At 52.0% G+C, this 15,362-nt stretch overlaps 2 protein-coding genes across 2 annotated transcripts; one reads left to right on the top strand and one right to left on the bottom strand.

Moving 5' to 3' along the window:
• Positions 1–5,972: 5,972 nt before the first annotated feature.
• On the bottom strand, positions 5,973–7,127 carry AYO21_07515 (hypothetical protein; the record flags this gene model as incomplete). The annotated part of the gene is made up of 3 exons (XM_022657470.1): positions 5,973–6,275; positions 6,330–6,786; positions 6,841–7,127. The coding sequence occupies 3 exons, from the start codon at positions 7,125–7,127 to the stop codon at positions 5,973–5,975; spliced, it is 1,047 nt and encodes a 348-aa protein (XP_022510241.1).
• A 6,277-nt stretch (positions 7,128–13,404) lies between these two features.
• On the top strand, positions 13,405–14,128 carry AYO21_07516 (hypothetical protein; the record flags this gene model as incomplete). Its single annotated transcript, XM_022657471.1, has 2 exons — positions 13,405–13,639; positions 13,692–14,128. The coding sequence occupies 2 exons, from the start codon at positions 13,405–13,407 to the stop codon at positions 14,126–14,128; spliced, it is 672 nt and encodes a 223-aa protein (XP_022510242.1).
• Positions 14,129–15,362: the final 1,234 nt, after the last annotated feature.

A 15,362-nucleotide genomic window follows, 5' to 3' on the forward strand; every position in this document is an offset into this window, starting at 1 on the left:
CATGCTGCTTAGAGTGGAGAAGCATCCTCCTACGCAGCCCTCAGTAAAAGGGGTTGAAAGGCCACTCGGGAAGTACCGAGCCGGATAGGCCTAAACCACTTTAGGCTACTTCTAACCCGAAGGAGAAAAGTATGCTCCTTACATCCGAGAAGCGTCCTTTTCTCATGCTTTAAGTCTTGTCACTACTATACGTAAAGGGATACTTATTAATACGGAATCGACCTTTCGCGGAGTACTGCCTATCTCCAATAAGGCATTCCTGATAACAGGGCGATGTCCAAAAGTCAAGGGATGTCGTCCTTGCCGGTGTCTTCCCGGACCGGTAATCTCCAGATTCAATCTTGACTTTGACGGCCACCACGAAACTACCATGGCACAGAAACTGAAAATCGAATGGGAAACGATCCTGGGAAACGACCAAACGCGGACGCGAAATTCTACGGGCTCGGGGTCCGACCAGGAAAGAGTCTCTTGACACCCACATACAGGCACACAACGCGTGACCAGGCCAGTCACGACACAGATACGGAAAAAGCGGTAAGATCAGCCTGCGCGGCAATCTGCACGCCGTCAACAAAAGCCAACACTGACTAATGCGACTGAAGGCCACGGTCGGCCAAGAGTGGTAAAAGTGTACGGCACATCCACCTCGAATGTCGGAACTGATTCGATCTTAAAATCCCTACTGGCGAGGCGTCGGCATCGCTGGGGAAAGCGGCAGCGGCAAGGCCAGCTGCATATGACTGCTCAAGCGTAAGCTTGGGATTCAAATCGGAGTTCATTCCCGTCGATGGCCCAGAACATTAACGACGTATCGCGTTTTCGTACGTCCCCTTACAGCCCCTCTATCTGCATATCGAGGCTGATATCTATGTAAACTTGAAGAAGCTCTGCTGAGGGCAAAAAATAGTCTTCGTCACGTTCGTCCTTTCTACCCCTCACCCCCCTTCCTTTGAGGGCACCTCCGTAACCGGGACGTTCATCGAGTCTTACCTGCCAGCTTTCTTGATCCCATACTCGTCCTCACCTCAGGCGGGTTAAAATTCGAAGACGGGATCCATGATGAGCTTCTAGCGCAAAAGGCTGTACTAGGAATCATGCGATGCAATTGTATCTGATCTCGCTCGACACAATCTTTGACCGAAATCAGTCTTTACACAAGTCTCTACTCGGGTCTGCGCGGGCGCTGCCATCGGCTGCAGAGATCCGGTCCTCAACTTCTTCTCCTCGTATCCGACCCGGCCAAGTCTTGTAGAAGCTTCTGGTGAACCCCAGATCTGTGGTCCCCTGTCGCACTCCTGCGCTACTCACTGCGGCCTCAAACCAAGCCCTATCACACGCTGATGATGCCAAGCGTCTCCCACCGAAGTTTCCGCCGTCCTCGAGCGAATAATGCGTCGTGTGTAAGAGGAAGTTGGCCTTGTTGACAGTAGGATCCAATACCGAGCCTTGCGGAGGCGTCAGGCTGCATCTCTTCATGTGCAGGATGATGCTGAGGAGGCAGAGGAGGAACATGAGCGTTTGCAGCAGGAAAAGAGGTCGTAAACAACATACAAAGCTTCGTAGGACATGGGAAATTTGGCCGGCTAGAATCTCAAAACACGCGGAGAACAAGCCTGTGAAATTGGCAAAGTAGTGGCGGCGGGCTTGAAGCTGCCACCACTCGATGAGTTGCAGGGTCCTGTTACCGCGATGGGGATTGTTTCTGATGTCGGCGGGTCCCTTTGATAGCAGGATTAGTCGAAGAAGAGGGCCAGACAGAGTCCGGGAGTGGGCACGATCGGATACGTGGCTCGTGAGATCATCAGATGCAGCGACGAATCTGACTGGTAGTCGTTAGGTGTGGTAGATGGCGATCTCATGACGGGCAAACCTCCCTTTGGTGACGGCAGCTGGACTCAACGTTCAGCTCATTGCCAGTCAGCCCACACAATCTCTTTGGTCATGCCCTGGATCGCGGCGAATGCAATGTTACCACGGTCGAGGTAGCTGATCAGCATGAGAAGAAGTACGACAGGCGTGACGTGTAGATCGAGATTCCGAACGACACGCTTTCCTTTCTCGATGAATTGACAATATGAGGTATAACCGTCACCACCGGTTTACTCGTCGGTAGGCACTCAGGTTTCCAACCAGTTCCAACAGAGGGAATACTGGGAGGTGTCTTGATTTATCTTGCAAGAACTAATTAGTGTAAATGTCTCACTCATTTCCCCTTTCCTCCGCTCGCGCCCTCTCCCCTCTATGTGAACCAACTCTGTGGTAGCAGGGTAGTCAATGGATTTCAATAATCTGCGCAATCTTGCAAAGTACCTCGCGAATCACCCCTGCTTGCAGCTTCACAACTGCTCAGGAGAAATACAACCCCTAAAGTCGATGTCTGGTGAGACGTTATTTCCATGTTATGGCGGGGCGAGTGCGAGGCTCGCATCCCCGGCACCGCATCCAAAACTGCCTGGGCGCGCTTGGAGAGGTCGGATATGGCGGACGTCATACGAGGTTCCGGAGCCAATACAAGATGAAACGACTCCTTTCTGGCCATGTGCTAGTATCTACATTGAGTGGATGAGCTTTATCCGGTTCACCAGAACTTTGACCCAGTCGATTCCTCCCTCAGTTTTCTTTTCGCAACCGTGCGATGTCGTGTTGACCTTCCGAGCTCAGTCCACATCATTTATGTCCCGTCTAGTCCAGATCACATTTTCCTGAATGTCCATTGGAGGATTTATCCACGCAGCCTCGACCAACCCGTGTCTAGATGGGCGTGGAAGTCGAAATTGAACAAAGAGCCGCGAGAGGGGTTTGCCCGGCACGTATGAATTGGGCCGGTGTTGTGAGGGAGTTGCTCGGACCTCGCGCTCAGCGTTATCCTTGTGAGTCACATCAGAGTCAATCAGGCGATTCGACAGGTGTTGTATTCGATCTGGGTTCTGTGCTCGAGACCCCAACGGCAGCGAAGGGACAGGACGCGCACGGGGAAATGAGGTCCCCGTGCTGGGATCCAAAGAAGTTGTGTAAAAGCCAGTGCCAGTCAGCTCTGGGATTTCGACAGGCAGCAGGTAGAGACTACGAGTCGAGTCTGGAGCTTGACTGCTGGCCCGTATCATCTCCCTGCTTCTTCTTCTTCTTCTTCTTTTCAGCTTTTGTCACCGTTTCCGGTCAAGTATCTTTTTTGGCCACATGATCGTATCCAACGACATGTAGGAACAGGACTCCTGACTTGAACGGCCCCTCTCTCGGATTCTTGACTGTCTGTCGCGGGTATTTCGGCTGTGCACCACTTGCGGCCCTGTAAAAGCGGGTGTGCAAATCTAGCCACGGTCTGCACGATTCGCCCTTTTGGTTTCAGGGGGGCTGGTGTTCCGCTCTGTACTACTTTCAATCACATTAAAGCTAAAGCCAGGCCAAGGAGACCTCTTGCCGTGGGAAGCGACTGGTCAATTTTCATGTGGGCGTTCGAAACGAGTCGTGGTGGACGATAGTCTGAGATGTCCCAGAAGCCACGATTGTCTTCGAACGGGCTTCTGCTGCTCCACTCGGACCACGAGGAGGTGAATGCGGTGACGTTGCTGATCTTCATTGTCCCCCACAACTACTGATGGAGACAGGCGGCGGCGGTCTCCATCCTCTGGATTCTCGGTAACTCCGCCAACGTCCTCTCGCATACGACGGCGAGAATGCCGGGATAAATGAATCCAGTGACCAGACGACCGATGCACCGTGACACCTACCCCCAGGAGTAACATCTGGACTGCTGTATCACAGACTTGGAGCGTCGCGGTTTGGCCAGTCAAAAGCCGTCCCGAAATCGGTCAGGATTACACGGGACCTGACAAAGGAGTAAATTCTCTGTTTTGAGATCCTTGTGTCGCAAGGAGTTCGACGACATTATAAACTCAATATGCCCTGACTTCTTCAACATCTATAATAGCTTCAACTTTACGTCCGCCAGCGTGACTGGCCCCATTGCCAGGTACATGTTTGAGTGGTGGGTAATGGACAGAATCACTAGCTCGATCAGCATGATACTCGAGGCGTCAGACTTGTCGATCAGGGCCTGATCTACTCGTATAACATGAGCGTCAGACTGCGCGGGAACACAATAGTTTGATTTTATATTTGTTGAATGCGCTCGCTTTGCAAGAAGGGAGGGAGGGCAGTTGTTGTACATTCAAGATACTCACGCCAAGCGCAGGTATTAATCCTGGGGATGTGAAGGGCACACACACACACACCCACACACAACTACCCAGATGCAAAGACTACCAAAAAAACTCCACTTGGGAGAAAACTGTAGCCCGCGGTACAATGGACACAGTTTTTTTTTTTTGTTTGTTTGTTTCCTGGACTCTAGGAGCCCTTCTCGCCTCCCGTAGTGGATCCCTCCTGCTCGTCCTCCTCCTCTTTCTTCCTCCGTGAGCGCTCAACCCCATGATTTACCCTCCCCCTTCTCTCGCTTTGAGCCTTTTGGTGGTTGTTGTTAACAATGCAGATTGCAGCTATCAATTCCCCAGGTGAGTGAGTAGGGCCTAGAAGAGCTCATAACATCACCCACCACGACGTGTGGAAATTTATAAATCAACAAGGTGGGTAGATTCGAGATTCGAACCCCCGAAACTTGGTGAATTTATAGATTGATGCAGACCTGATCCGGCAATTGTTGGAGGGAAGTTCACTGTTGTAAATGATAAAGACCGTAAAAGAGAAAAGAAAAGTGGGGTTCTGTTGTCTGGCATGTGATGCATCAAGGAGGCCAGGAGGTGAAGGTGTAGCGAGCAGAGTGAAGGAGCAGTTTGGAGCAGAGGCGGGCGTTGGCTGCTACCAGAAACTCCCAAGGGGGCATGACCACAGCCCCTGTACACCTTGCTCCAGTACACTGATCTTTCTTTCAAATCTCTTTTTCTCTCCGCCAGGACAGTGTAGTCGGGATGATTGGGAACGATGGGGCGACACCTCCACGGCAGGGCAATCTCGACGAGCCCATGGTTATCACAGACTACCAGCGAACCGTTTGCAAGCGATGCTGACTGCATATCTAGTCACCTGGACACTCAGTTGTTGGATCCGAGTTTCTACAATTACAAAACGGACTGCGGCCGAAAATACCATGCACTTTATTGAGAAATTCATCGTTGTCTAAGTGGTGATGATCTTGAGCAGGTGAGATTCAGCCTGCGTCACAATATTTGGAGAATGTTACTTGAGAAAAGGGCTCCGATTGCTGGGGGGGGGGGGGGGGGAGGGGGTCCTTGTTTTGGAGCACCCTGTCGTCCACCCTCCAACTCTGTACTGGCACTTGAATATGGGCGATAACGCGCGACGAAGCCGTACCCAGTGGCAGTGGTGTACACAACCAAACCTGCGCGAGCTCCTTGGGAGGGTAGTCGAATACCTTGAGCCCAACGGGTACGTCGAAAGTCCACGGCTGCGGGTTTCCTGTCGCCAATGACGAGATTCTTGCGAAAGTCTGGCCATGGTATCAGTGGGGCCGGGGGAACAGACAAGGCTTTATGTCCGGCACGTCGCAGTCCGTTTTGGTTAAAGGGGAAGGAAGAGAGAGGGAGGGGAGACGACTACCAAGATATCACGGCGCCACGTACAACAGGAGCAATCACTGTCAAGGGTGCAATTATCATATGAATTCTGAGACGAAGGAGTCTGGACTCCAATGACATGTCTCTTTTATTCGATCCTCCAGATCCAAGGATCCGGAGAGATTCTCTGATTAAGCTAAAGCAAACTAAACTGAGTGGTTCATGGTAGGGGCCCCGTGATCCCAATCACAGTGTTTTTCCTCAATGATATCCATACAAGGCCTTGATCTCCTCTGTTCCCATGAAGATACCATCGTTCCGATTCAGAATGTCATTGCTACTATCGTAGATCGGCTGACCTCAATTCTTCCACAATGTCATGGTACTTCCCGAGAGCCGTCGATTTGACGATGGCTGGAGACGCGGGTAGGTGGCCCATCACACCAGATCGTGTGCTGTCACGGCATCATGGTCGTCGTTGTCGCTGAGTGTGTCTAAGGCTGAGCTCGCGGGCGTCGGAACATAGACAAGCCCAGGAGGGACGTCGTCTATCAATGCATCATGTTCACGCAGGAGCCGGTACTGATCTACCCAGCGCAAGGAGCGACAAAGCTCTTCACATGAAATCACAATGAATTCGTCGTGCAGGGACTCGGGAATCAGAACCTTGGGCGCCAAATCCAGGATTGGGATCCGTAGTTGGGCATTTGGGACCGGCTTTCCGTCGAAACTGCGCATTTCCTAGACATCATATTCAGTTAGTCACTGGGCGGAGGGGATGATGTATAGGCTTACCTGGCTATGATGGTCAATGAACAATCGAGGTGGTGCAGACTCGGTCGCGGGTTCGATCCGTCTCTTCCAAGTACGCAACATGATCTTCTTGGAGCGTGGATAGTCTTGATCCAACCCCACCACGAGTTTGGTACCTTCAGTAATGTAGATGTGCGCCAACTCGGATAAGGATTTGGTCTTTTGTGAATATGCCACCTCCAATATGACCCCTGGATATTTCGCCTCGACGTGTCTGAATTGAGCGTCAGGGCTGTGAGTGCCGAATTCGCCTTCTTTTAGAGGTGCGTGGCGTCCATTGACGATTTGTTCCACGAACTCCTTCTCCTTCGGATCTCCCAAGCATAGCTGTGTCAATTCTTTTTGCACGAACTTGCAGAAGGCTTCTTCCATGCTCTCATGCTCAATACTCGCGGACATTCTGAGGACGAAGGTCGAGGTTCTCGGGAAATAGTCGTACCTGTGAGTTAAGATCAGCAGCTGTGCCATCGGGTAATGTGTCGGCGTCTCATACCGCAGATGCTTCCAGTGTGGATTCTCATGAGTCAGTTCTTCAAAAACACCGAGGCCCTGAGGACTCAAATGATACGGCAGCCAAATGTCGAGGCTGGGAGAGCGATCTCGATAGTAGCGTTCAATCTGCTCGACAATGAGGGACAGGGTAGAGGCCGACTGTGGGTCGGAGGACTGGAGACGTGTCAAGATGTTGGTGGTCGTGGAGACATCACTTGAGGAGTGATTCAGATTCGCAGCTGGTGAAAACCCATCGTGAGGGTCAGGACCCGCCTCCATGGTCGACATCGTTCCGGAAACGTCTGGCTGTGCCAAGCTTGTCTGCCAAGGGGTCAGGGTGTGCAGCAGTGAGATGACGCGACACGACGAGACCAAGAATCAGCATCAACGGTGCAGACGGTGGTGTTGATGGTGATGGAAACATTTGAGAGTTCTTTGTGCGGGGTTAAATACTGCGGAGGCAGGGTACGGTCGACTACAGAATCATACATTGGCAGTTGATACGGTCGATCATACAACGGATATGGGATATAAAGGCTTTCGGCCAATTCACGTACATGCGACAGACGTGATCCAGGACGTCGATCCTACCAACAATACGTCTTTGTTTAACCCATTGATGAGAGCGGCATATGACAAAGAGAGCAAGGGATGACGATGGTGGACCGAGAATGATGCTGACCTGACACGTATTTGTCTTTTGTGGCAGTAGTGATCGGTGCCGACAGTCGAAAACAAGACCTCCCTCCAGACATTGATGTCGATCCGACCGGGACGTGCGTCACCTTTTACCACCCAACATATTGCGTTGATACAGCAGAAGACTCCGCAAACGTTGGTGGGTTTGCCTGCTTTTGACAATTCTCCTGGATAAAGGTTGGATCGAAGGGCAAAAAGAGCTTGTGTCGAGTCCTGAATCCACTGACGACGGCGAGAATGTGCCTACACACTCATTTGTTCCGGTGGCATGAGCAAGCACAAAGCTACGACGACCTACTTAGCATCCACCGCCGGTGAGGCACGGGTGATTTCTAACCCGAGTCGCGCGAGCCGGGATAAGTTCAGAACGGCATCACCCCTAGGCCCAGAGGAGGGTGAGCGGGCTGCAGTCTGTATGTTTCCTATGTTATGGCGCTTGCCCATCTCCAAGTAGGGTTGGGAAATAACAAGAGGTATGAAGCATAAGACGGTGTCGTCGTGGCCACGGCAGAGATTCACCCACTGAGCCCCAGCGCTGAGTTGGTCATTCCATGTCGATTTGGTCCATCTTCGTGCCTTTCCTGATCTTGCGCCAGTAGCCCTCGATCACCAAACATTAAATCGGAGCGCGGCTCTCTTGTCATCCTTACTGGGAGAAGGAACTGGCTGATGGAAGTCTCGCTTCAAAACTGCCTCGGCTAATTCCTCTGGTAAGACTATTTCGGAGGGATTCTAGAGGAAGAATCGTTGTGTTGGATTCTTGTTTTTCTACGAGACAGCGTTACGCACTGGGGCCGAAGGAAAATGTGTTGTTCGGGCTCTCTTCCCTTATCTCAGTGAGCGGTTGTAGTCTCCAGGCCTCTACGACGGCGACAGGTGTCCGTGGCCCCTTATATGATTATGGCTGCGAAAGAGACAGTATCGATATCACGACCCCAGGTGACCACGGTGCATGTTCTTCCTCTCGCGAGTTTCCAGTGGAAATGGCGATAAGACTTTGGGCGTCTCTGTGACCACTCCTCCTAAACTCCAATTTGCGACTTCGTTATCAACTGAGGCTTGCCCTGACCATCCAGGACCGCACCACCGCGACAAGTTGAGTCATCGATAGAATGCATGTGTGATAGCGAGTTGATGTCGGTGCAAACAAACAACGCCGGCCGGCAGGGTCACCGCGATTCGCCAAACTGTCCACATGGAAGGAAGAAGCATCAGGACCTGCGCCATACAGTGGGCACTGGCGATTAGAGAACTGTATGCGATTGCCTATCGGTAGTTCCTATTGACCACGACTCACCGCTAACAAAGGGAGAAGAAACAGATGCCTCCTTCTCGATGACTAGGGGTCTGTGGCATTCTCTGCTTTACTGTCGCGTGTAAACAGCCTTGCGCTCCCGTAGCGTCGTGCTACCAGCGTCGTCTGTGACAGGCTTGCTTGAGAAGGAGCACTTTCATATAATTTCCGGGCCATCATCAGCGCCGCAGTTACAAGAGTGACTCACACAGAAATACGCGCCGGTCGCCATGGATTGTGACAGCCTTGAACTCGCGGCCTTGTGGAGGATTTTGAATCTTGACTTTCGGTACGACTAGTCTTTCAACCTGCGCTGAAGGATTTAATGATAGGTCAGTAGTTGCAGACGCTACCTATCTACCCGTGGGCACAGCAAAAACTGTCTCGCTTGATCACTAACGTATCATCTATCTATCGCTGCATCCTGCGACAACGATAGTACGTGTAGAGGCCGTCTATGCGCAGTCGGAGCTCCCGCATATCGGGACCATGTCAAGCTTGATTCGAGTCATTATGAATGTGAAGCTTCCGTTCTCCACGCTGTTTCTTTGATGAACCCAGAATAGTCGTCGTGCTCCCAATCCTCCGATCGAGGGCGGCAGTTGAGAGAAGCAGAGTCGGCATGACTCACCTCGACGTCATCCACAAGTGCTGCCGTCTTCCCTTGCAGAACCTCAACCAGGGCAGTCTCCACAAGCCACAGTCACAGGAGAGCGTCGTCAGTATGCGGCCTCGGGTTTGGAACATGCCTGGGAACCCTTTCCTCATCACAACACCGGACTTTAGGGTGGAAGTTGAGCATCCGCCGACGTTCGATGGGCTGAGATCCCATTGCCGAGATGGGTTTGATCTGTCGCCACTGTCCGTCGCGGGGAGATGTCCATTTTCCCCGGGACCTGCAGGTTTCCCAGGTGAAGTCTCTCCTTTGCACCTCTAGCGTCAACCTTTGCGAGCGACCCATTTGTCTAGACTGGGCAGAGCACGGCAGGACGGCAGAGGATGGAGCTATCCCGGGCTCGACACAGACCGTGACTCTCGCTTGCCATGTGGGCGCCCAGTCACGGAAATGAGATACACTGGAATCAGGATAGTCCGTTGTACTACAATTTCATTGTTTCAGACTCACAACGTGATAGTAGGTCGTGCTAACTTTTATTTTAGACAGAGAAGATCCAAGACTCGAGACTCGAGACTCTTGGTGGCCATTTGTCATTATTACCATTACGCCGTGCTGCCGTCTCGACTTGTCGACGTCCTCTACTTACGATCGAACCTGCAAACGCACCTGAGAGGTTGAGAGCCTGAAACATACCTGCGTCTCTGCGACCCTGCGAACCTGAAGACACATGTGAGTATGGCTACAAAAGAACATGCCTGAGAACCCAATGATTCTGCGAGCCTGAGGACATGACAACACGAGTACTACGAGCTCATGTACAGCTATGAGAGGAAGAAAGAGTGGATGAACACACAGTGAGTTAGTTGGTGACGCTGCCATGTTTATTCTGACGCCCCATGATGGTGGTGGTGGTTGTAAATGGAAATCGTTGCAAAACCAAACTTATATTAGGATGCCTATCGAAGGGTAGCATAGCCACATTGCAATACAAACCGAAGATGGTTCCTCCGGTGATCAGAGACTTGGCCATGGGTACGAGGCAAACCCCCATGCCGCCGCCACCCAGACGAGCTCATTCACAGTCCCGACCACTCCCAATTTAGCAGGCCTACAGACCGCGAGCAACTACCCAACTCCTCGTCTGTGTTAGGACAACCAGTGGCCTTACGTGATTGCATTGTTCCCTTGGGCTGAATCACAGCAAGATCAGATTCATCCCGAACCCCTCTCGGCCCCACACCCACGCGCCTGAAACGTCTGAGGTTGCTGGAGGCGACGCATCTTGGCCCGATACTCACATATCTAAGACGTTCAGGCCATTTTCTGTTGTTATATGCAACTCTTTCATGGTAAGCACTCACTTATCGCACGAAGACCTGACTGGAGTGTCGGAATATATGTACATCCAGTTGGCAACGTTGGTGGCAGTGTGGTGGTCTGGTGGTGGTCATTGACACAAGCCATGATTCCAGAACGTGCACTCTCAGTGCCACCGATACCCCCACTCACTCTCAAAATTCTCTAGGAAGCGCCGGGAACCCACCCGAAAGATTATTGACCAACCAGATGCGAGGTACTTCCCAAAATTTAAAGGAAAAGAGACGATAACATGCAAAAAAGTTTGCACTTCACAAACAAACTTCATTCTCAGACGACAGGAAGGTGAAGAGGGAATGCACGCCGCATTGGTAGGAAAGAGCGGTAGCGGCAAAAGCACGCTCGCAGACCTCCCGCGGCTCAACGAGGAGATTACTGGCTGCATTCAATCTTGACCATCAAAATATCAGGAGCGCGCGCATCTCCAGCCTCGGGGGACAAATGGGCTCGTACCTCAACCTTCTTTTATATTTGACTAGTGTATTTCAATAGCGGGAACAGTCTGCAAGGCACAAGAAGCTTTCTTTTTCTGCATGGCCACGGGGCCAGCGGCTCCAAGTCTCCGAGTCGAATGATAATAGAGTTGCTGCTGTGGTGTAGAAGAGGATTGCTGAGAAAGGTCTTCCTGCTTCTGTGAGCAGGTCCAAGAGTACTGTTGTGATTCCATTTTCATGGTCCGAGTGGTAATGATCCTGTCTTGTTGAAGGGACAAGTCTGAAGCCCATATGCTCCGCCGTATGAACTACACATGCTCCACCATAAAGACTGCGTTTTGTGCCTCACCGTAAATAACTTCGCTTCTCACTCTACCGTACTAACTGCACTTGACACTCCACCGTGCTTGATAACTAAGCAAGGCTGCAAGTCACATGTCAGGCTGACTTTTCTCTCAATCTCCAAATTTCAGAAACGGCAATTGCCAGAGTCACAAAAACATTCTAGTGCTTCCTAATCCGGTAATGCTTCAACCCAAAACAGAAAACCCTTCCCAGCACTGCGCTCGCGGACTTCGCTCCCCACCGGCAAAGCACTGTGGTATACCTTGACACTGTAACTCGGACTTCCGCGCATCCACAATAACATCAGGACAGTCAGCATACGGCAAGATCTGATCTGATACCCAGTATCTGAAGACGCCCCGGAGTGCTCATTCTCAAACTGAAAACTCCTCTGGAGGGGAGCCTGCCGCTCGATCTCTTGAACCGAGATAGACTCCTGTTCATTGGCATCAGACACAAACTTCCTCATCATAATCATGTCAGCCACTACCACTGCCTTCCCTCGCCTTTGGCCATATCAGTCATACGGGGCGCAGCATCAGAGTCGACCTCCCTAAAAAAAGAAAAGTCCCTCCACTCAGACCGGCCACAGGATTCTTGTCACCCAAAGAACACTGAAAAGGTCCGGGAACAATCACAGACTGATCAGCAGTATGCCACTGAAACTTGAACGCCGCACCAGGGTTCAAAGGCAACATGCCAGGAGCAGGCACCATGGTGGGGTCGTAGGCGTTGAACGAAGAAGACGGCTTATAGGCAACTGATCTCAAACGTCAAAGGCCACGGTGTTGAGAGAGCCGTCTCGGACGTCAGGCGGGGGCAACCAGTGTTGCAAATAGAGTCTTGTATTTCCATACATTTTCACCTCTCAAAAGGTTGACGCGGATCTGAATGCGTCGCTCTGGACAGATGTGGTGAGGCTTTTGGTCGACACGAAGAGCGTCATCTACAGGACGACAAGGGTCACGGGAAGGGGCCGCACCAGGGCGACTGCGACTGTCGATCTCTAGGAAGGGAGCGAAGGGGATCAATGGTTGACTCTATGAATAGGTGATGGGAAGGCGAGCGAGAGGACGCCGGACCGGTGTAACCTCTGACGTCATACGCATCAAATTCCTGCTCAAATCTCAAAAAGCCCTGATTTCCACCCCAATACCACCACTAAAGACAGGTAATGCGCCCGCAAAGAAACCAAGATGGGGAAAATGATTCGATTGTTTTTGGACCCCCTTCGGCTAAGGAGCCAAGGTGGTGCGCACGAGCCAAGGCGTCCAGGGTGGTGCCGCCAGCCAAGAGCTCCCCAGAACCAACCAATTTCCCAGAAGCACTGGCCAGGTGTTTTTTGACAGGCAGCAGGAAAGGTCTGCCAAGAGGCCTCGGCCTTTGACCCATCCAACCAGAGCTCTACACGACGGTCACCGCATGTTCGTCCAGTGTCTAGTTGTAGCCAGGGTGCGATGCCACGTCTGCTACGTTGCTGTACGGATTCCAGCGGATCAGTAAAATCCCTCCTGCAACCAACAATGACATACTTGGTCACCTTTTGGAACTCCGCGGCAAAATAGAATATACCGCCATGTCGACAATGGCTCGCGATCCCTGGCTTGCTTGGAGGGGACATTCCCGCTTGCTGCTATGCGCAACAGCGGTACTACCATACTCTTTACTTATAGCAGTCCCCCAATCCTTCGATCCGTCGTATTCCAGCTTCTCAGTCTATCACCAAAAAGCCCTTTGTCCTCCTTAGCTTTGACCATTTATCGAGCGAAAACCGCGACTCCTTCAAACGATCCCTGAATGTCTTCCAGCCATGATGCTAACAAAGCGGCCGATGAAACGGTCGCACCCGAAGAGTCTGCCAGACAGCGTCGGGAGCCGCGGATTGATCCTCAAGCTGGGCACATTTTAAACTACACTCCAGTTTCGCGCGTCATGAGGGCTGCCATTCCCGGCGATGTAATGGTTTCTCGGGACGCCATAGAGCTTATGCAAGATTGTGTCAGCGAGTTCATCTCCTTTGTTACGAGCGAAGGTAAGAAGCATAAGCACAACGTATGAAGCTCCAAGTGCTGATCGAGGGTTAGCTGCAGAAAAATGCGCAGCTGAGAAGAGGAGGGCGGTGAGCGCCGACGATGTTCTGACTGCAATGAACAAGCTCGGATTCCAGAACTATTCGGAAGCGCTGAAAATCTACCTGAGAAGGTACAACGAAGTAAGCCTACCCTCCCCCAACCTCACCCAGGTGCATCCAGGAGACAATTCTCTAAGCTTTGTTCGACGTCAGAAAAAGGATCCGGGCGCCACCAGCACCAGCGGTCCAACGAATGAGCGACAGGAGGGAAACAAAGAGAAAGAGTATCATGGGAGCGAACGACAACGAGGACAACCATACGGGGCACTTCCAAGACAATCTCCCAGAGCTGAGAAAGAGGCTACCGTAGAAGACACGGACGCCCACCGCACGAATTGCCTTGTGACTGACCTGATCCAGTCACTGGAAAGCACGGGGAGACCAGGCTAGTGTATGATGGTAGAGAGAGAGACCACCCTATTGGAGGCCTCTCAGCGTTTACTGGAAGTTGAAGCGGCGTACTCACCGTTTACCCCCAACCGACTCATTATCGGTGGGGTTGCACCAGAACGCCTGGGCCTTGTCACCACCATAGCTCGTAGAGGTTGTGAGTGTCCCCGAAGGCGCCACGTGTGATGAGCACGTCAAGGCGAGCCAAGTTGTCCAGGGATCCCGGTCGCTTACGTTGTCCTTGTGACAATGCATATGCGCCCTTTGACAAAAGTGCCGGAATGTTCCAGGGACTTTTGGTTGCTCTAACCCTATCGGCAAGGTGCCCCGAATGGTTTTTACCGGCGGTAAATGGGTTTTCCTTCCAATCAATCAAGTTTCCCACCTACACCGCCTCGACATGGACCTCTTGCGACACCTTCAAGCACCCTTCCCGCGACCAGCCCTCTGAGCCTGCCTTGCTGGACCAGACCAGCCCACGACAAAGCCTGGCAGGACCCGACACCATCATCGCGGACCGGGCTACCACTATAACCCAGTCCTGCCACATGCCCAGGTGGCTCTCCGGGGGTCCCAGCAAGCTTTCCACTGAATCAAATGCAATTTTCTGCCGCCCTGCTCGCGCTTGTCAATCCACACTAAACACTTGCGCAAAGAGATCACTATCGCATTCGGCATGATCTGGCCGTGGGTAGGGTTCCAACACTGAAGGGCTCTGTTGATAATCTCCACCTTTCGTTCGATATCACGATCGGCAAAGTCCTCAGCAGGCATCCATCCATCAGCCGGACCTAATAGGTACTCATATTCCAGGTGTGCCGGATAAGCCCTCCGGTTCGTAGGTCTCGTTCATGAACTCAAGCTCTGTCGGTCGGTAGTCCAACCTCCCCAAGTGGAGAGGGGGAGCTTCTCTCCACGTTGAAAGGGTACTCCAGAAATGCTGAAAGTTGACAGTTTGGGTGGTTGATGTCAAGAAATCCAAGAGACTGGGCGACGGGCGTTCGACCTTACAAATACTTTATAGTTGGTGGGCAGGGAGTCGAGAGGAGAGTGGAATGAGACATGATTATGAAAGCGTTGGAGAAAGGGGAAGTTGGGCTGAACGAATGGCCTGGAACGCGTTGTGGTCAACGTTCCAAACCGTCGCGGACCCTACTCTGCGGCGGTTTCACGACGTGCTCGGTGGGAAAAAGTCGAATTTCGAACATACCCGTTTACTCACTGGCGGTCACGT

Source organism: Fonsecaea monophora, assembly GCF_001642475.1.
Source record: "Fonsecaea monophora strain CBS 269.37 chromosome Unknown Scaff58, whole genome shotgun sequence".
Taxonomy (NCBI): domain Eukaryota; kingdom Fungi; phylum Ascomycota; class Eurotiomycetes; order Chaetothyriales; family Herpotrichiellaceae; genus Fonsecaea; species Fonsecaea monophora.